Source organism: Rhinopithecus bieti, unplaced genomic scaffold (assembly GCF_001698545.2).
Source record: "Rhinopithecus bieti isolate Rb0 unplaced genomic scaffold, ASM169854v2 scaffold_36315, whole genome shotgun sequence".
NCBI classification, from domain to species: domain Eukaryota; kingdom Metazoa; phylum Chordata; class Mammalia; order Primates; family Cercopithecidae; genus Rhinopithecus; species Rhinopithecus bieti.
The window spans coordinates 104,176-125,928 of NW_016815814.1; the positions used below are offsets into that span (position 1 = coordinate 104,176).

The window sequence follows — 21,753 nt, forward strand, 5'->3', positions numbered from 1 at the left end:
AAAAAAAAAAAAAAAAAATCTGTTTAGGAGGTTATGGAAAGAATTTTAAAATGGCCTATAATGTCATTTGGTATTTTGCACTATAGAGTTAAAATTTGGAATTTTTTTCTGCTACTTTAATTTATTTTATTTTATTTTATTTATTTATTTATTTTTGAAGCGGAGTCTCACTCTCGCCCAGGCTGGAGTGCAGTGGCCAGATCTCAGCTCACTGCAAGCTCCACCTCCCGGGTTTATGCCATTCTCCTGCCTCAGCCTCCTGTGTAGCTAGGACTACAGGCGCCCACCACCTCGCCCGGCTAGTTTTTTGTATTTTTTAGTAGAGACTGGGTTTCACTGGATTAGCCAGGATGGTTTCGATCTCCTGAACTCGTGATCCGCCCGTCTCGGCCTCCCAAAGTGCTGGGATTACAGGCTTGAGCCACCACGCCCGGCCTGCTACTTTAATTTATAATTAAACATCCAGATTCTATTTATCACGTAGCCTCACCTACCTGGAACACCAGCAGAAAAGGGAAGATACTTTTTTTCTTTCTTTTTGAGATGAAATCTCGCTGTGTGCCCAGACTGGAATCCAGTGGCACGATCTCGGCTCACTGCAACGTCCACCTCCTGGGTTCAAGTGAATCTCTGCCTTAGCCTTCTGAGTAGCTGGGATTACAAGTGCACGCCACCACACCCAGCTAATTTTTGTAGTTTTAGAGATGGGGTTTCACTATTTTGGCCAGGCTGGTCTTGAACTCCTGACCTCAGGTGATCCGCCTGCCTCATCCTCCCGAAGTGCTGAGATTACAGGCATGAGCTACTGTGCTTGGCCAAGGGAAGGTTTTTTTTTTTTTTTAGACGGAGTTTCACTCTTGCCCAGGCTGGGGTGCAGTGGCAACATCTTGGCTCACTGCAGCCTCCACCTCCTGGGTTCAAGCGATTCTCCTGCCTCAGCCTCCCAAGTAGTTGGGATTATAGGCATGCACCACCACGCCCGGCTAATTTTGTATTTTTAGTAGAGACAGGGTTTCTCCATGTTGGTCAGGCTGGTCTTGAACTCCTGGACCTCAGGTGATCCACCCACCTTGGCCTCCTAAAGTGCTGGGATTACAGGTGTGAGCCATCATGCCTGGCTAGGAAGATAATTTTTTAAAGACTTTTGAACAAGCAAAAAATTGATGTCAGAAAGTTCATGTTCTAAAACCTATTCTAAAATTTTACTTACCAGAGAATCTCTTCAGTTTTCAGAGCCTATTTACCTGTATTTTAAAACAGGTTTAAGAAGGCTGGCTAAGATTTTCTGCTACTCAGCAGGCTAGTAGCAGCAAGGAGCTATGTACATTTGTAGCAGTAGAAAGTAACATGTAACAGGGAGGGGATAGAAAATCATAAAAAGCTGAAGCGAGACTTCAGAACCTAGGAGTTCAGTCAAACTTAATCTGTGTAGCTTGAACAAATGGTTTTATGATGATGAGGTATTTATAGCTATATGTCCAGTTAGGATACCTAGTCATTAATATTAAATTATAGTACTATAATTTAATTATAGTACTGTTGAAGAAAATAGCTACGTATAAAAGCAGTGTGATTTTAAGTGTTTGCTTTTTTTTTTTTTTTTTTTCTTTTAATTTTTTTAGGGACAGGATCTTGCTGTGTTGCCCAGGCTGGATTCAAACTCCTGGGCTCAAGCATTCCTCCCACCTCAGCCTCCTAAAGTAGCTGGGACTACAGGAGCTCTCCACCAGGCCTGGCTGTTTACTGTTTGTTTTGTTTTGTTTTGTTTTTTTGAGATAGAGTCTTGCTCTGTTGCCCAGGCTGGAGTGCAATGGTGTGGTCTCCGCTCACTGCAACCTCCACCTCCTGGGTTCAAGCAATTCTCCTGCCTCAGCCTCCCAAGTAGGTGGGATTACAGAAGCCTGCCACCACGCCTGGCTAATTTTTGTATTTTTTTTTTTGGTAGAGATGGGGTTTCACCATGTTGGCCAGGGTGGTCTCAAACTGCTGACCTCATGATCTGCCTGCCTTGGCCTCCCAAAGTGCTAGAATTACAGGTGTGAGCCACCTCACCTGGCCTACTTTTTAAATCTAAAATTTACTTGTGGAATGGACCATTCATTCTCCATGGCCTGATAACTTAGATGTATAAAACTTGGTTTAAGATTTTTTTTTTTTTACATAATTTTAAGGTAATGGGTGAATAAAGCTTAAAATTGGCTTTTGTGTTTCTTCTCCCACAGACAGCTGGAAATGATCCCTATTGTTTTGTGGAGTTTCATGAGCATCGTCATGCAGCCGCAGCATTAGCTGCTATGAATGGACGGAAGATAATGGGTAAGGTAAGCTGTCGTAATTAAAGAAGGTGACTTGCACTGACAAAATTTAAGTTACATATGATTTTGTTTACTTTTTGGAAACAGTAAACACCTTTTTTTTTTTTTGAAACGGAAGTTTGCCCTTGTTGCCCAATCTGGAGTGCAGTGGCACAATCTCAGCTCACTGCAACCTTTGCCTCCCAGGTTCAAGTGATTCTCCTGCCTCAGCCTCCCTAGTAGTTGGGATTACAGGCGCGCACCAACACACCTGGCTAATTTTTTGTATTTTTAATAGAAGCGGGGTTTCACCATGTTAGCCAGACTGGTCTCAAACTGCTGACCTCAGGTGATCTGCCTGCCTTGGCCTCCCAAAATGTTGGGATTACAGGTGTGAGCCATCGCGCCTGGCTGAAACATTAAACACTTTATAGCAAAAGGTCAGTTATTCACATATAATATTAAAAAGGTGAGATAAAGCTTTTAGAGGCCAGAGGCCTGTGTTTATGTTAGTGTTTTCTTTTTTTTTTTTTTTTTTGAGGGAGAGTCTCACTCTGTTGCCTAGGCTGGAGTGCAGTGGCACGATTTCGGCTCACTGCAAGCTCTGCCTCCTGGGTTCACGCCATTCTGCCTTGGCCTCCCGAATAGCTGGGACTACAGGCACCTGCCACCACGCCCAGCTAATTTTTTGCATTTTTAGTAGAGACGGGGTTTCATCTTGTTGGCCAAGATGGTCTTAATCGCCTGACCGCATGATCTGCCTATCTCGGCCTCACGGTGGCATAAGCTACTGTGCCTGGCTTTTTTTTGAGATGGAATCTTGCTCTGTCACCCAGGCTGGAGTGCAGTGGCACAATCTTTGTTCACTGCAACCTCCGCCTCCTGGGTTCAAGCAGTTCTGCTTTAGCCTCCTCCTGGGTAGCTGAGATTACAGGCACCCACCATCATGCCCAGCTAATTTTTGTATTTTTGTAGAGATAGGGTTTCACTATGATGGCCAGGTTGGTCTTGAACTCCTGACCTCAGGTGATCCACCTGTCTTGGTCTCCCAAAGTGCTGAGATTACAGGCATGAGCCAGCAGCCTATATTAGTGTTTTCCATGGTGGCTTGTACATGGTAAATACCAAAATATTTGCTGAATAACTCAAGCTTGGATGCTAATGGAAAAGAATGAAAGGGAAAAAAATATGTGTACTTTAGGTAAGAAAGGTTAATTGAATGTTAATAGACATATAAAGATTAGGATTTGTCAACATTATTTCCCTAAATGTAGGTCAGAAGATTAAGTATTGAAACTTGACCAGAGCTGGTATCTCCTTCAGTGTTTCATCTTAAACAGATATCTTCCTATCTTTTTATAGACGTAAATGTGATTTTGGGTTTTATTTTTGTGAAGTATAAATGTAGAAATTTTTTTTAGGAAGTCAAAGTGAATTGGGCAACAACCCCCAGCAGTCAAAAGAAAGATACAAGCAGTAAGTATATTTTATGCTCTTTGACCATTTGTTTTTATTATACCCAGTAGTTTTATTGTAAAGCCTATAAACATCATACATGTTTGCAGTAATGTTTTGATCGTTATCCTAAGATATGATTGAATGTGTTTGTGTTAATAAATTTAAGAACAAATCTAATCTTTGTCATCAGGTAGTACCGTTGTCAGCACACAGCGTTCACAAGGTAATTGTATCTTCTTAAACATAAAATGAAATCTCTTGAAAGGGTATTCACTAACCACCTGAGGTTTTTTTGTTTGATATTTGGGGGAGGGAGGGTGGGAGGAGATATTATTTCTATTTGTCTCTCTAGCAGTATTTTTCTCCTTTCTCGGTATTGATCAAGTATAGCTTGTCTGCTACTTTGGTGCTAGTTCAAGCTTTCTGATCCCTTTGGTAGCAGCTGATGCCTTAGAACTACTTTCACCAACTAAGGGGCAAAATATACCCTCCTTTCTTGAGGTCACCATCTGGGCTTCATACCCAGATCTTCCAAATGCTTGAGTTGCTCCTCACATTTTGTTTCCCAAAGAGCAATCCAAAATGTTGTTTAAGGCCTGTCAAATATGGGTAATTTTTCTTTCCAAATATGCTTTGTCAAATTGATGTATATGTTCATTTTAAAGTGTTGGTCCAACAATTTCGCATTTTTAAAGTGTTTCTTTTTTTGATAATTGTCTTTCTTAAAAACTTCAGATATGGGATGGTTATTTCTCTCCAATGCTTTTTTAATGGTTCTGATATAAAGTGAAGGGATTACTGTTTTCATTCTGTTGCCTTCAGTCTTAGTTCACTTGCACATGGATTCACATAAACTGAATGGTGTAATGTCTGGGCAACCAAAACTGTTGGCTTTTGAGAAAACTGTCAAATACTTTAACATCAAACTGTTGCAATGCAAGGTATTTCTTTGATTGTTCTTCACAAAATATGGTTAAACCAAGTGTATATCATGTAGCTAGCTTCAGTAAATTGTGTTAACTGAGGCAAATCTAGTCTACATAATTCACAGTACCACTATTTTATTTTAATTTGTAAAGCCTTAATATAGTGGTAAACTGAATAAAAGTAAATAATTATTATTAGAATGGTAACTAAGTCATTAAATTTTTTTGCAGAACTGAAACTTGTATATTATTAGTTTATTTTCTTAGACCAGTATAATAATTGACTGTAAATAGAAATATAAATGTCACTTTACAGTTAGATGTATCACAGTCGTTTCAGGAGAATTTTTCCTATATTGTTACCTTGATTCATTGTTTAAAATTGATAGGATTTGTATAGATATAGGATAGTGTTTTATTTATACTTTATCATAAGTCATAATCATTTTAAGAATATTTTATTGGATAGATTTTAGTACTTTTTAAATTCTAAAGTTCTATTTTTCTTTTCACTTCCCCTTCCTTCCCCTTATAAGATCATTTCCATGTCTTTGTTGGTGATCTCAGTCCAGAAATTACAACTGAAGATATAAAAGCTGCTTTTGCACCATTTGGAAGAATATCGTAAGTAACAGAAGATAAATAAAATCCTTTTAATTAGAAACAATTATATGTAGACATAACTTGAAAATAATTGTGAATTTTGATAAGAGTGATAAAACATTAATTTTATCACTTGAATATAATGTATTACATTGTTTAGAGATCATTCAAGAAGTTAACAGCCAAAGATTGTTTTCCCATTGATGAATAAACCTTTGGTTTTCAATTATCTTAAAATCCTTTTTCAATTAGCATAGCTCTTAAGAGACAAATTTGCCATTGTACATTTTATAGTTTATTATATAGGTATCAAGCTAGCTTGGTGACAGTCTTTAGTAAAATTGTGCTGTAACTAAGGAATTTAGATCTGTTGGGCACTTCTATGATACCATGCATTTTGTGTTAATATATTTTAACAAAAGAAACCTTAACAATTCAACTTAAAAAGCAGTTGTTGAATATTATTTCCTAGATATTTATACCCTTTTAAAAAAACTGCTAGCAATAATAGTGCCTTAATAATATTTTATGAAGCACTGCCTTGCTTGCACTTGTTATTAATCATACATTTTAGGCCCTTATGAATAAATACCTTACTTAGGCCCTTATGAATAAATACTTACTTAAGATAGCATTCATCATAGAAGAACTTTAAAATTTTGAAAAGCATGCCATATTAGAGTAAGAATAACAAGTTGTTTATAGTACTTTAGAGTAAATAGTTTAGAAAACTTCTTCAGGATTTCCAGTTGCTTTATTATTTTCCACCTAGAAGAATAGTAAAAAGGCAATGCTAGCTGTGGTTTGGTTTGAATAGACCAACAGCAGAGATAAGATGAGGAGAATGGAAAGTAAATGCCAGTAGTATTGGTGATTAATTTTGGGAGCTTTCATTTGAAGTGTTACAGTTTGTTGATTAGGGGATGACAGTGCATGTGACCAGGGGATTACCAGCTTTAAAGGTGGTCACAGAATTAGGGCTTATAAATGGACTTCTTTCAGATGAAATTTTTCTTTGTGAGACCTGATGAGGAAAATAACTACAGCTTTCATTTCTTGATTATCCCTCCTAATAATATCTTAGAGTTTTAATAATAATTAGCTTGCTTTTGAATATCTGGACTTAGACAGTCTTAGCCTTTGGCCTCTCAAGGGCTCTAAATCTCTATGCAAAATTTTGTGTTTTCATTTTGGTGTGGAAAATCTTTGTAAATTTTATCCTATTGTCAGAGTAGTCACAGGACCATAAAAGGATAAAGAAGCCTGATCTAGATCTTTGTTGCTGCTTCTCTAGAGAATCTTTTCAGAGAGAAATAAATATGAGTTGAATATTTTTCAAGGTTAACATTTTCTGAAACTTTAACAAGAAAAAATTTTCTGACATTGTGAACAGATTAAGTAGCTATTTTATTAAATGCTTTGATTTTGATTGAGGTAGTTTTTTGAAAACATGGGAATTTTAGTTTGGAATTAGGCAAAGATTGTTTAACAGTTGGTGAGTTTAAGTTAAGTGACCTTCAAATTTTAGCAATTTCATGATTTACAAATCATGGGTTATAATTTTTTCTCTTAAATATATTTCTGTATCATATTTTTAGTTTGTAGATTTTCTTATGGTCCCATGATTATTGGTGTATGCTTTTTTTTTTCTTGGTAAGACCTTTAAGTTTCATGATTTTCAATTGAGATAATGTATAATGTTTGAGTTTTAGGCTATATAAGGAGTTAGCTTTCCTACATTTAAAGGAATCGTTTGGCAGTCAGTAGCATATTTTCCTGATTTTTTGTTGTTAAAGGAGATAAGTTGATAACTATATGTTGAAGGGTTCTCATGATATTCTCTAAAAAGTGCAAATATCAGTGCTTGATTTATAGATGTGTAATAAACAGTGGTCTGTAAAAGCATTTAGTATAAAAAATATGGTGCTTTCCCTTATATACAGCCTATAAACTTTCCTGTTCCTTGAGTTTAAGGGTAGACTAACAAATTACAGTGTAGAAGAGAGTCAGCTACCAAATTAAATGCATGCATACCATACAGATAATTTATTAAGTATTTTTACTTATTGAGCATTGACTTACATTAGTTTTCCCTTTTCACCACCACATCTTTGTCATTTTGACCCTGAACACTTAATAAATCACTCAGATTGATCTAAAATATGCTTATGTATACTTTAATAGAAAATTACATTGCATGGCTTTCTGACTTGGGTTTTTGTTATAAAAGTGCCTGTTTTGTTCATGTGTCCTGAGAGAGCAAGCATTGTGACATACCTGACTAACTTAAAAGCAGATTGCCTGTGAAGCACAATTTGAGTCCAATTTTTTGAGGTATGGAGTTTTAGCTATCATGGCTGGGTTTTTACTCAATCTCAAATAATAGGGCTCTGGTTATTTTGCAGAGTGTCTCTGAAGAATGGACAGAATTGCCCTGGCTAACTACAAGCTACGGTTCACAGTGGATAAATGTTGGCGTGCTTTTTTACTTTCTGACTTTTTAAAATTTTGCTTTTATATCTTGTAGTTCCAATCAATTTTATATGAATGCTATTTTAAAATTCAGTGTAAAATCTTTTCTTGTCTAGCTTAAAACGTGTGTGTGTGTAGTATTTTTCTTCAATGATTTAACATTTCTGCAAAATGTCAAGTTCTCAGAATTTACGACAAAGAAGGGGAGTATAAATTGATCTCGAAAAAATGAAATAGTTTAGTTTAGGAAATACAACTTTTTCATTCTTGCGTTCCAGTTTTTTTTTTTTTTTTTTTAATGATTAGGTAGTGAATATAGGCTGTCAAAAAAGCTTATAAATTGCCATGGTTAAAGAAAGCCCATTCATCTAATGTCCTGTGACCCCTTTAAAGTGGTTCCAGCTAGTTCATTGTGGAGTTTAGGCTACTCTCGATCACCATGCTTAATATTTTAAAAGTTTAAAAGTGTTTTGAAGAGAGAGGCAATTTCTGTACAATATAAATATACATATATACTTAAGTTATTGATTTGCATGTCTATAAAATTAAGCCTCATTTCCTAATACATGATAAATTTTGTAGAATAAAAGGTGAATTTGCATTAAAGGTTCACTTTAATGAAGGCGAAACATGAGAATGAGATGTGTGTGAAATTCTCATTTGATATCCAGAGGACAGTTTGCAAACCTAAACTTCTGATTGTTTCTGATTTCAGAGATGCCCGAGTGGTAAAAGACATGGCAACAGGAAAGTCTAAGGGATATGGCTTTGTCTCCTTTTTCAACAAATGGGTGAGCTCAATCAGAAGTGCATGGACAATGCTTAAAGAGTAAAGAATGGAAATGCTCAGTTTTAATTATTAATCTTTTTTAATCTGTTGTTTATTTTACTGATAATTAAAATAAACCCTCACTAGAAAATATCTTCTTCTGTTTTGTCTATTTAACATTTGTTGGCACATGAGTGCTGGCATGCAGAGTACTGATGTTTTCAGAATGTAGAAAGTAAAGTTGTTTAAACTATCAGCCAAAGGTAGATGTTGAAAATCTCATTTATGAATTTAATTCATTATCTCCCTAGTTTATATTCCCATGGTAGTTTAGAAGTAGCTAATAAAATACTGTGAGGAGGCCGGGCGCGGTGGCTCACACCTGTAATCCCAGCACTTTGGGAGACTGAGGTGGGTGGATCACCTGAGGTTAGGACTTTGAGACCAGCCGGTCAATATGGTGAAACTCTGCCTCTACTAAAAATACAAAAATTATCCGGGTGTGGTAGCGGGCGCCTGTAGTCCTAGCTACTCAGGAAGCTGAGGCAGGAGGATCACTTGAACCCAGGAGGCAGAGGTTGCAGTGAGCTGAGATCATGCCACAGCACAGCCTGGGTGACAGAGTGAGACCCTGTCTCAAAAAATAAGTAAATAAAATAAAATACTGTGATGGGTAGGAACTTTTTAAAAAATTATATATTACCCGGGTATAGTGGTTTATGCCTATAACCTCAGCACTTTGGGAGGCTGAGGAGTTTGAGATAAACCCTGGCAATATAGTGAGACCCTATCTCTACAAAATATATGTATTTTTTTATTTTACTTTATTTAATTTATTTATTATTATCATTTTTTTTTTCCGGAAATTCCGAAAATTCCGCCGAGCCCAGTGGCTCACGCCTATAATCCCAGCACTTTGGGAGGCCAAGGTGGGTGGATCACTTGAGGTCAGGAGTTCAAAAGACCAACCTGGACAACATGGCGAAACCCCATCTCTACAAAAAATTAGCCGGGCATGGCGACGCATGCCTATAGTCCCAGCTACTTGCGGGGCTGAGGCGGGAGGATCACTTAAACCCAGGAGGTCAAAGCTGCAGTGAGTCGTGATGAAGCCACTGCACTCCAGCCTGGGTGACAAAGTGAGACCCTGTCTCAAGAAAAAAAAGAACAGTTGAAAATGGTAAAGTATATTGAGAGGTGAAAACAATACAAGGTCAATCATGTACATGTCCCATCTACCAAAGATTTTTTTTTTTTTCCTGTAGGATGAGAAAATAAAAATTAAGAGAATTTATTTGGTTCTGAAAATTTTACTATTAATCATAGCATAATATTTCAGAAAGGTAGAAAAATACCTTCTATAATAGATTAATAGCCATGATTAATTTGAGTTCCTTAGAGGATTGATTCATAGGTTTTAGGATGTTTTAGTGCAACTTAGGGAAATAAATTGGGGTTTGGTGGGCTAGGAACTCGTTTTTCACATTTTCAAGATTGTGGACTATAGGGTTCTGCTATATAAAAATCACTATTGAATGTGTATGTTGTATGAACTAGAGTCAAATAGCAAAGGATGTCTATTGATACCTGTGTATACAAATTCTGACAACCATTTTAAAACAGATGTTTATAACTTTGAGCAAATAATATAATCTTCTATAAAATCTTCTATAAATTTCAACTTATGTAAAATTTGTGATATGTGCTTGGCTGTGTTATGAAGTGCTACAGCCCTGATTGCAGTTACCCTCAGCCTCTCATCCTGTGTTCTACGTGCTAGAAAAACCACAATACTGATTGAGCTTAGCTTCTCTGCCTACCCCAAAATAACTGAATGTTGCTGGAAAAAATCTTGAGTTCAAGTGGTTTTGCTCCTAATTTAATGGTCACACACTTTAGATGAGTACAGGGTACTGTCTTGGCAAACATATGTTTCTCATCTTTCAACCACCAAATTTACATAAAATTCGTCCACCTTCCCATTCTTCCTCCTATTATAGTACAGGAAAGGCCCTTGCTGTCAAAGGCAAAATCACTTATGATTGTGTCCCCACCTCTCTTGCCTTTTCAAGGACTTTGAGCTGCCACTGCCTCATTTTTTTTTTTTAAACAGCAGCTTTATTGAGATATAATTCAAGTATACAGTGTGGTCGGGTGCAGTGGCTCACACCTGTAATGCCAGTACTTTGGGAGACTAAGGCAGGCAGATTACTTGAGCCCAAGAGTTTGAGAGCAGCCTAGGCAAAATGGCAAAACCCCTTCTCTACAAAAAATGAGCCAGACATGGTGGTGCACACCTATAATCCCAGTTACTTGAGAAGCATAGGTGGGGGATCACCTGACCCCAGGAAGTTGAGGATCCAGTGAGCTGAGATTGCGCCACTGCACTCCAGCCTGGGCAACAGAGACCCTGTCTCAAAAAAATATATATATATATTTTTTTAAATATACAATTCAGTGGTTTCTAGGTAATTCACAGAATTGTGCAACTATCACCAAAATAAATTTTAGAATATTTTACCACCCCAAAAGAAGCTACATGACTCATTAGCAGTCACTATCCTTTTCCTTTCATGCCCCTCCTGCCAGCCCTGAACAATTGTCAATCTACTTTCTGTCTCTAGATTTCCCTGATCTCAACATTTCCTATAAATGGAATCATAATATGTGCTGTTCTTGTTATTACTACTATCCTGTGTCATCACTCTATTCCTTCTCTACTGGATCATTCTCATCAACCAAAAAACACCTAGGATCTCTCTCTCTTTTTTTTTTTTTTTGGACAGGGTCTCACTCTGTCACTCACGCTGGAGTGCAGTGGTGTGATCATAGCTCACTGCATCTTTGAACTCCTGGGCGCAAGCCATCCTCCTGCCTCAGCCTCCAGAGTAGCTGGGAACACAGGTGTACACCACCATGCCCAGCTAAAAAAAGGCCTGGCGCAGTGGCTTACACCTGTAATCCCAGCACTTTGGGAGTCCAAGGTGAGCAACTCATGAGATCAGGAGTTCAAGACCAGCCTGACCAACATGGTGAAACCCCATCTCTACTAAAAATAGAAAAATTAGCCAGGCATGTTGGCATGCACCTGTAATCCCAGCTGCTTAGGAGGCTGAGGCAGGAGAATCGCTTGAACCCAGGAGGCAGAGGTTGCAGTGAGCCGAGATTACGCCACAGCACTCCAGCCTGGGCGACAGAGCGAGACTCCGTCTCAAAAAAAAAAAAAATTTTTTTTGTAGTAACAGTCTCCCTTTGTTGCCCGGGCTGTCCTCGAACTCCTGGCTTCCACCAGTACCCCCACCTCGGCCTCCCAAAGTGGTGGAGTTACAGGCATGAGGCACCGTTCCCGGCCATCTAGGATCTCTTAATCAAAACCACTGTTTATCCTCACATCCCTTCCCTACCTATATCCCCATTTCTCGGCTGTAATTCTCAAGAGTTGTTTGCATATGCTTCCCCTTTATCTCCCATTCACAACCACCAGCATAGATACATCTATGTTTTTTCTCCACTTTTTTGAGTGAGTAAGTTTTATTTTTTTCCTGAGGAGCTGTATCAAAGTATCATAAACTGGATGACTTAAAGCGACACAAATTTATTTTCTCAATGTTTTGGAGGCATGACATTCACAATTAAGGTGTCAGCATGTCCATGCTCTCTTGAAGGCTCTGTGGAAGAATCCTTTGTTGCTTCTCCCAAGCTTCTGGTGGTTGCTGGTAATCCTTGGCATTCGTTGGCTTGTAGCTGTATAACTCCAATCTCTGCCTTCATCTTCACATGACCATCTTCTCTCTTTGTGTATCCATATAATACCTTTTTTTTTTTTTTCTTTTGAGACAGGGCCTCACTCTGTCTGTCACCCAGGCTGGAGTGTGGTGGCATAATCACAACTCACTGCAGCCTCAACCTCCCAGGCTTAGGTGATCTTCCCATCTCAACCTCCTAAGTAGCTGGGACTGCAGGTGTGCACCACCATGCCCAGCTAATTTTTCTATTTTTTGTAGAGACAGGATTTCGTCATGTTGTCCAGGCTGGTCTTGAACTCCTGGGCTCAAGTGATCCACCTGCCTCAGCCTCCCAAAGTGCTGGGATTATAGATGTGAGCCACTGTGCCCAGTCTAATCTTTACTTTTTGTAAGGACTTGGATTTGGGCCTACCTTAATCCAATATAACCTCATCTTAATTACTTCTGCAAAGACCCTGTTTCCAAATAAGGCCACATTTCACAGATACCAGGGTGTAGGACTTCATATCATTTTGAGGGACACAATTCAACACATAACGTTAGTTAAGCATCTCATGGAGTTCAGACAGGTTAGTATGATAATTGTTTCTTGTTAAGAATGTACATTTCCTGCCAGGCACAGTGGCTCATGCCTATAATAACAGAACTTTGGGAGGCCAAGGCAGGAGGACTGCTTGATCCCAGGAGTTAGAGACCAACCAGCCTGGGCAACATAGCAATACCCTGTCTCCATTAAATTAAAAAAAAAAAAAATGCCTGGTAACCTAGTATGTGGACACCGAATCCCCTCCCATTGCCTGTTGCAGCCAGTAAAGGCCGTTCTTACCATAGTAAAAAAAAATAGCCAGCCGTGTCGGTGCATGCTTATAGTCCTAGCTACTAGGAGACTGAGGTGGGAGTATCACTTGAGCCCAAGGAGTTCAAGGCTACAGTAAGCTATGATCATGCCTGGATGACAGAATAAGACCCTGTTTAATTTTTTTTTTAAAGCGTTTCCTTTTCGTATCTCAAGAAGGGCCTTGAATTTGCCTGTTCCTTCAGTAGTAGGTTAAACTTACCTTTGATGTGTGCACACAAAAGTTATACCCCATTTACTTTTTAGTCTACTCTAAGCTGGTTTCACTCTCACTTTCTACCAATGCTACTGTATTTTCAAGGTCACCTCTTAACCTCTGTTTTCTTGGCTCCCTTGACCGTACACGTTTGTGGTTTCTTCCTTCATCACTGGCTACTCTTCCCTAGTCACCTTAGCTAGTGATTATTCCTTTACCCATTTTTCAAGTTTTGCTGTTTTTCAGGGCTCTGTCCTAGGCTCCTTCTCTAGTCTGCATGAATTTTGTGTCTTCAGTCTACTTCCCTATGTTCCACACTTACTCACAAATGGTCATTTATATGTCTCACAGGCATCTCAAAGTTTTTTCTTAATGGAGCTTTTTGATTCTTCCTCAGACCTGTTCCCCTTTTCTTTACTAGTCTTTCTCCCCATTTCAATAAATGCTGTCTTTCCAATTTCTCTAGAGGAACCTAAGAGTTACCTTCGATTTCTCTCCTTTTGCTTGTGGTGTCCCCTCCAGCCCCCATTATTTTGGCCCTGAGTTTAGGTTACATTCACTGTTACTGCAATGCTCCTGGCCACCAACACTTTTTAAAAATCTAGAATATTGCACAAGTTTCGTAAAGTATCTTTATCCCCTTACTATCCATTACCCGAAGCCATTCTCCTCTTAGCACTAAGAATGGCCTTCTTAAAACATAGGTCATGATGATTCCTTGCTTAAAATCTTTCAGTTTCATTCTCTTTTTTTTTTTTTTTTTGTTTTTTTTTTTTGGAGGCGGGAGGTCTCGCTCTGTCGCCCAGGGCTGGAGTTGGGCAGTGGCTGGGGGATCTCAGCTCAACTGAGAGCTCGGCCTCCGGGGTTTACGCATTCTCCTGCCTTCAGCCTCCCAAGCCGCTGGGACTACAAGTTGCTCGCCGCCACCGGCCGGCTAATTTTGTTTGCATTTTTGTAGAGGTCAGGGGGTTTTTCACCGTGTTAGCCAGGGATGGTCGTGATCTCCTCGACCCTTTTGATCCCCCGTCTCGGCCTCCCAAGTGCTGGGTTACAGGGCTTGTAGCCACCGGCCGCCCGGCCTCGCAGTTTTCATTCTCTAACATTCTTTTTTGCTCACTAGATTCCACTGAAACTAGTCTTTCACATGCTTCTTTCAGATGCATACCAAACTCTTTCATGCCTTAACACACTTTGCAATAGTTTTCTCTCCACTGGAGCTTTCTTCTCCATTGTTTTGACTTGGCTATCTCCTATTGCTCTCAGGCTCAATTTAAATGTCATTTCAGAAAGACCTTTCTTATTTATGCTGTCTGTAGTAGATTCTTGTGCCCATATTCTCGTATCTCAGCCTTTTGTTTCTGTCATAGGTCTTACCACAATTTGTAATTGCTTTATTTGTTCCCCACAAAAGAATGTAAGAGACCATGTATGCTTGTTTCCCAGTGTGTCCCTAGCTCTTAACTGCGTGCCTGGAACATAACTGTTCAATATTTATTTGTTGGATGAGTGAGAAACCAAATATTGTTAACAAGCTTGTTAGATTGTTTAAAGTAAGATTTTCTTCTATGATAGTCTGAGTTGCATGAACTTTATGATATCTACCTCATTAGGGCTTTTGGACTCAGGACCTTTTCAGATGATTAATGTTCCCAAAGTTTAATATTCAAATAAGAGAAAAATAATTTAAAAGCACCATTGGGTTGGGCACGCTGGCCTATAATCCTAGCACTTTGGGAAGCTGAGGTGGACGGATCACTTGAGATCAGAAGTTCAAGGCCAGGGCCGGGCGCAGTGGCTCACTCCTGTAATCCCAGCACTTTGGGAGGCCAAGGTGGGAGGATCACGAGGTCAGGAGATCGAGACCATCCTGGCTAACACGGTGAAACCCCATCTCTACTAAAAATACAAAAAATTAGCTGGGCGTGGTGGCGAGCGCCTGTAGTCCCAGCTACTTGGGAGACTGAGACAGGAGAATGGCATGAACCCGGGAGGTGGAGCTTGTAGTAAGCCGAGATTGCACCACTGCCCTCCAGCCTTGGCCACAGAGCGAGACTTTAAAGAAAAAAAAAAAAAAAAAGTAGTTGAAGACCAGCCTGGCCGATATGGCAAAACCCCATCTCTACTACAAATACAAAAATTAGCCAGGCATGGTGGCGGACGCCTGTAATCCCAGCTACTCAGGAGGCTGAGGCAGGAGAATCACTTGAACCCAGTTGGCAGAGGTTGCAGTGAGCCAAGATCAGCTTGGGTGAGAGAGTGAGACTCCATCTCAAAAAGTAAATAAAATAAATAATTTAAAAATATGAAAAGTACCATTGCATTTTAGGAAAGTTATCATATATTGTGTATTTTGTAAAGCATTTTCACTTAAACATTTGTGAAAAGCACCAAGTTTTCTCTACTGCTAAAAGTTGTTTAACATCAACTAATAGTGACTTCTTTATTGTTTCTAATGTGCGGAACAGGATGCTGAAAACGCCATTCAACAGATGGGTGGCCAGTGGCTTGGTGGAAGACAAATCAGAACTAACTGGGCAACCCGAAAGCCTCCCGCTCCAAAGAGTACATATGAGTGTAGGTGTATTGGAGAAGAAAAGGAAATGTGGAATTTTGGAGAAAAATACACTAGATTTTAAATGTTAGAGCTGTTCCCGGAGACTTATTGCAAAATAGATGAGAAGCAAATCAAGACTACTGTTCAAAAATGTACTTAGTTTTCATTTTTGTAATTATAAATGATATTATTTCTAATGTCAAGTCTCCTATTAAGTAGAAAATACTGGGTAATTTTTTAGACATCCGTGGGGGAGGTTTAATCCCGAAGTATAATATGTATAATATAAGCATTTTGATCAAGGTTAATGTTACCTTTACAGTAGTGTAGTGAATACTGCTTTTCTCTTTCTGTACATTTTATTTAATGAATTAAAGACATAAACCTTTTCTCTCACCAGCAAATACCAAACAGCTATCATATGATGAGGTTGTAAATCAGTCTAGTCCAAGCAACTGTACTGTATACTGTGGAGGTGTTACTTCTGGGCTAACAGGTATGGGAGCCTTCCCTGTGTGGCATTAATTTTTAAAGTGCAAAGCTTAATATTTGTAGGATTTTTATATAACTTAGTGTGATTTGTTTTTGTTTTTTTGTCTAACAGAACAACTAATGCGTCAGACTTTTTCACCATTTGGACAAATAATGGAAATTCGAGTCTTTCCAGATAAAGGATATTCGTTTGTTCGGTAGGGATGGTTTTTTTAAAAAAAACTTTTTTCTTGGTAATGTAACTGGAAAACCAGAAAATAAATAAAATAAAAAATAAACTTTTCCTCCAAAATATTTTTTGGATATTTACCTTGTTTTCTTAAAAATTTACCTTGGTTATAAAGAAGTTGAAATTTCGGCCAGGTGCGGTGGCTCTTGCCTGTATTCCCAGCACTTTCGGAGGCCGAGACGGGTGGATCACCATCATGAGTTTGAGACCAGCCTGGCCAACATAGTGAAACCCCTTCTCTACTAAAAATACAAAAATTAGCCGGGCGTGGTGGCACATGCCTGTAATCACAGCTACTCGGGAAGCTGAGGCAGGAGAATCATTTGAACCCAGGAGGTGGAGGTTGCAGTGAGCTGAGATCACAATCACTGCACTCCAGCATGGGCAACAGAGCCAGACTCCATCTCAAAAAAAAAAAAAAATTTGACATTTCTCTAGCATCTACCATATTTGCCTCTGTGATTTTATAGCCCCCTCCCTAACACAAGGCCAGTGAAACACACATTCTCAATTAACACGGGTTTCCCCAGAACTACAAGATCTTTGAAAAAAATAGCAAAGAAAATACACCATGTTATGCAAACTTTTACCTCAGACTCACCTTGATTTTTAAAAAATCGTTTTATTCATAAATATTTAAAAGAATTTGTATTGGTGATTCTTAATATTGTTTTCAATAGGTTCAATTCCCATGAAAGTGCAGCACATGCAATTGTTTCTGTTAATGGTACTACCATTGAAGGTCATGTTGTGAAATGCTATTGGGGCAAAGAAACTCTTGATATGATAAATCCCGTGCAACAGGTGAGAGGGTTCTTAACTTTGAGAAGTAATTGTTGGGCTAATAATGTTATTTTAAAGTGAAGATTGTTGATAATCCTTGTTAATAAGTTTCTAGCTAAAATGATAGTATGTAAGGGCTCTTCCTACATGTATTATAGTTCCAGAATGGTGTTTCATGGATTGCAGTGGTGACATGATGAATGTGACCGCCTCAGTTGACTCATGCTCACAGAGTGGATTTTAAAATGCTCCGAGAAACCTAAAAGGGTATTAAATCTTTTTTTAATACTTGGTAGATTTATTCACATACTATTTGGAGAACTCACAAGCATGCTTGACTCAACTGAAACAAAAATAAAGCTGTAAATATAGTTAGGGCCTTGGCATTTTTCTTCCAGATTTTGCTGCCTTTTTTTTTTTCCAGGCAGCTTTAGTGGTTCAGACTTGATTCCACAAAGATTTCTATGAGGAAACTGTAAACGGAGCACAGAGATGGGAGTAAGCAAATCCTAAACTATATATGTTTCTTAAGTAAGCTGAATATAGAAATAACTAATCACATCTTCCCTATCTAAAGGAAACAATCATGTGGATAGTATACCAAACACTTAAACATTCTACTAAGTTTAACATTTATTACTAGGGTATCAACTGATGCCTTCCAAAAACTGTGCCATTCAGAGTATCATGTAGAGTTACAGCAGTATAACCTCAGTTTTTTTTGTTTTTTGTTTTTTAGCTGTCAACTCTTGTTTATCCTGTCATTTTAATTGTAATGATGGCCCTGTGTGTTTTTGCTAAGAATTTGTGGTATCAGCATATTAGGATTGTATATTTACAGTTAACTTCAAGTAATACTAAATTTTATTTAATAGCAGAATCAAATTGGATATCCACAACCTTATGGCCAGTGGGGCCAGTGGTATGGAAATGCACAACAAATTGGCCAGTATATGCCTAATGGTTGGCAAGTTCCTGCATATGGAATGTATGGCCAGGCATGGAACCAGCAAGGATTTAAGTAAGCATATCTGATCTCTTCCTTTACTAACCTTTGAAAATGTCTAAAGATATTTTAAGTAGGAAGAAATTTTAAGAATTAGTAGATAATAGGGCCTCTTATGTAAAGCGTAACTATAGCCTTCAAAGAACTTAATTGTTTTTTAGTAAGAAAATAGGAGCTTAATAGTTGTTAAGGTTTTCACATGACTAATGGTCACTTAGTCATTCTTATATACACTGACTTTGATGCTAGTTGTTGTATTCATTATGTTTTTTTCTGTGCAAAGGGTTTTTTCATGCATTGTTATATTGCAAGTTTCCTTATACACCCTAAATTACATTATTTTACTTACATTTCTGAAAACACACTGAAAATAAAATACTTGGGAAGTTAAAAAGGAATTTAGTGGGCCGGGCGTGGTGGTTCATGCCTGCAATCCCAGCATTTTGGGAGGCTGAAGTAGGCAGATCACTTGAGGCTAGGAGTTTGAGACCAGCCTGGCCACCATGGTGAAACCCCACCTCTGCTAAAAATACAAAAATTAGCCAGGTATAGTGGTACACACTACCAATAGGTTCGAGCTATTTGGGAGGCTGAGGTAGGAGAATCACTTCACCCTGGGAGGTGGAGGTTGCAGTGAGCTGAGACCATGCCACTACACTCCAGCCTGGGCAACAGAGCAAGACTCTGTCTCAAAAAAAAAAAAAAAAAAAAAAAAAAAAAAAAAAATTTGTGGTGGGAATTTTGTGGTTGGGCACAGTGGCTCATGCCTGTAATCCTAGCACTTTGGAAGGCCAGGGCAGGTGGATCACTTGAGTCCAGGAGTTTAAGATCAGTCTGGGCAACATGGCGAAATCTCGTCTCTACAAAAAAGTACAAAAAAAATTAGCCAGGCATGGTGGTGTGTGCCTATAATCCCAGCTGTTCAGGAGACTGAGGTGGGAGAATCGCTTGAGCCTGGGGAGATGTAGGTTGCAGTGAGCTGAGATCATACCACTGTACTCCAGCCTGGGTGACAGAATGAAAACCTGTTTCAAAAAAGAAAAAATATTGTAATGTTATGAATTTTTAAGAGCTTATATTTGTTAATTGTTTTGATTTCTTCTTTGAGTAGTATAATATTAGTCCTTTTTTCATTGTGGGGAACCTACCTGACTCTTTCAGATAGTGGCTTCCTCAGCAAATATGTTCAGCCAAGATACAGAGATGAGATGGACAGTTTTCTTTTCCAAAAATGGGGTTAAGTTTTTCTGTATTCAGAGGAGATGAATGTTGATAAGTTCAGGGTATTTTCTTAGCTTTAATTTCTAACAAAAGTAAACTGTCCAAATTAAACATACAGGGATGCTTGTTTTTAAGAGAAAAAAACTTTAGTAAAAGCTTTCATTTTCCCTGGTGTAAGTTATTCTATTTGGGTTTAAGAAAAAGTATGTTTCCCATTTCCCATATTTGTTATTTGTTCTTGCCAATACTTTATTTTAATCAGTGGATTTCCTCTCCCCTCTGCTTCTTTCACATTCTCCACCAGTCAGACACAGTCTTCTGCACCATGGATGGGACCAAATTATGGAGTGCAACCGCCTCAAGGGCAAAATGGCAGCATGTTGCCCAGTCAGCCTTCTGGGTATCGAGTGGCAGGGTATGAAACCCAGTGAAAAAGGACTCCAGAATCTAAAGCCAGTGGCTTGAGGCTACAGGGAGTGTAGTAAGGCCGTTGTTTACTTAAAGATTTATCAAATCAGTCAGTGCAAATGTCAGATACAATGTATTTATTTAAAAGATTCATTTTTAATCATAAAATTACTTATCCACATTGTTTTAAAAGAAACAAGATGCTGGATGTCTGCCAATTTTGCCTTCATTACCTTTTTTGATAAAGTTTCTCAGATCCTTGTTTCAAACACAAATGCAGGGATTGCTGCCACTTTTTAACTATTAAGAGGCAGAAAATTGCACAATATTGAACTTTTTTCCACTAAAGTAGTGTGCAGTTATAGTTTGCATTCCTGATATGATTTAAAACGTAATATAAAGATGTTAAAAAAAAAAACAAAAGTGCAGAGTCTAGAAGTTCTCTGTCATCTTCAGCTTGTGCACAATTCTGTTTTAGGTTAAAAAAAAAAAAAGGCATTGTTTGAGCTGTCCCATCTCCACTGTTACCCTTTGGGGTTTTTTAATATAAATTATTAGTTTATGTCATTTTTGTATCTACATCTTTTTTCACAAATTTGTCTTGCCTTATTAAAGTTCTGTAAAATATACTTAAATGGAAAAAATGATGTTCATTTAGATTGAAAACTTTTCTCAGATGGATTGATAATTGCATTCATCTTGTGTTTTATATGAGAAGGTGCCTCAAGAATTCCCTGTTGGATTTGTTTAAAAGAATTTTTATCTTCTGTGATAAACTTTGCTGTGTACCAGGAACTATAAAACAAAACTTGTTACTAAAGAAAATATCTGAAATGTGATAAGTTCTTATGCCATGTTAATTTCATGTGTCAACTTCAACATTTACATGTATTATTTCATTATGTAAAATGTTTTAGCAATTTAATATTTTGCACAGTTAGCAAACTTTGTATGTCATTTCCTTCAAGGTATCATGCAGAGTTTACATGAAATTTATAAGGTTTTAAGTTGTTTGCATGTGAAAATCAAATACATACTTTGGTAGTCTTTGAATACAAAGTCATCTGCTCTTGTTTTTCAAGAATTTTGAGACACAAAGTTGTATGTAAAGGAATATATTAATTTGCCGTTTTATAGGTAGATTTGCTCAAAAAGAGTGAATCAACTTAACATGTACAAATGATAGCTGTGAAACTGTAGAATATCTATGTGTCAGGCTTGGAGTTCATTGTGACCTCCAAATTTTGCCTGAAGGACCAGCTGGGCAAAGCATTTTTTTTAAATGTTCAGAGGCCAAAAGATAAACAAACAAACAAAAAACTTAAAATCCTACCTCTTTAAACAGCCTTCAAATAAGAGAATCCTCAGTGCAATCATTATTTTGATTCTTTTGGTACCTGTTTTCCTGGAGTTCCCAATTTTATTATTTTGGAGTGGCTCCAAGCATTAAGAGGTTTAATCTTTGATGGCATTGTTCTAGTTTTGAAATTTCTATTGTATTTCAGAGTCTCTTAGAAAACTTGTATGGGAAGTTCCATTTTGTTTTTGGTGAAGGTCACAAACCTCCTTCTTCCTTGACTCAGAGAGGAAAGGTCCCAGTATATATATTTGAATGGTCAGTGGTTTTCAAGACCTTCAGAGAGCTCCCTGCATTTTACCTAGAAACAGAAAAGGCCTGCAAAATCTTAAGTTTCCTGGCCTGCATTTCCCAGGTAGGGGCAGATGACTCCAAGCTGGTCT

General features: G+C 38.2%; 1 protein-coding gene across 1 annotated transcript in view; it reads left to right on the plus strand.

Annotated features, from left to right (window-relative positions):
* TIA1 (TIA1 cytotoxic granule associated RNA binding protein) overlaps positions 1–21,312 on the plus strand; it is a 36,336-nt gene extending 15,024 nt beyond the window's left edge. The window contains exons 3-13 of the mRNA XM_017853755.1: positions 2,223–2,321; positions 3,716–3,770; positions 3,943–3,975; positions 5,215–5,302; positions 8,469–8,544; positions 15,786–15,894; positions 16,275–16,370; positions 16,479–16,563; positions 17,276–17,399; positions 18,254–18,399; positions 19,910–21,312. Of these exons, the coding sequence (XP_017709244.1) occupies positions 2,223–2,321; positions 3,716–3,770; positions 3,943–3,975; positions 5,215–5,302; positions 8,469–8,544; positions 15,786–15,894; positions 16,275–16,370; positions 16,479–16,563; positions 17,276–17,399; positions 18,254–18,399; positions 19,910–20,036 (1,038 nt within the window). The 3' untranslated portion in view covers positions 20,037–21,312. The remainder of the gene's footprint in view (positions 1–2,222; positions 2,322–3,715; positions 3,771–3,942; positions 3,976–5,214; positions 5,303–8,468; positions 8,545–15,785; positions 15,895–16,274; positions 16,371–16,478; positions 16,564–17,275; positions 17,400–18,253; positions 18,400–19,909) is intronic.
* Positions 21,313–21,753: the final 441 nt, after the last annotated feature.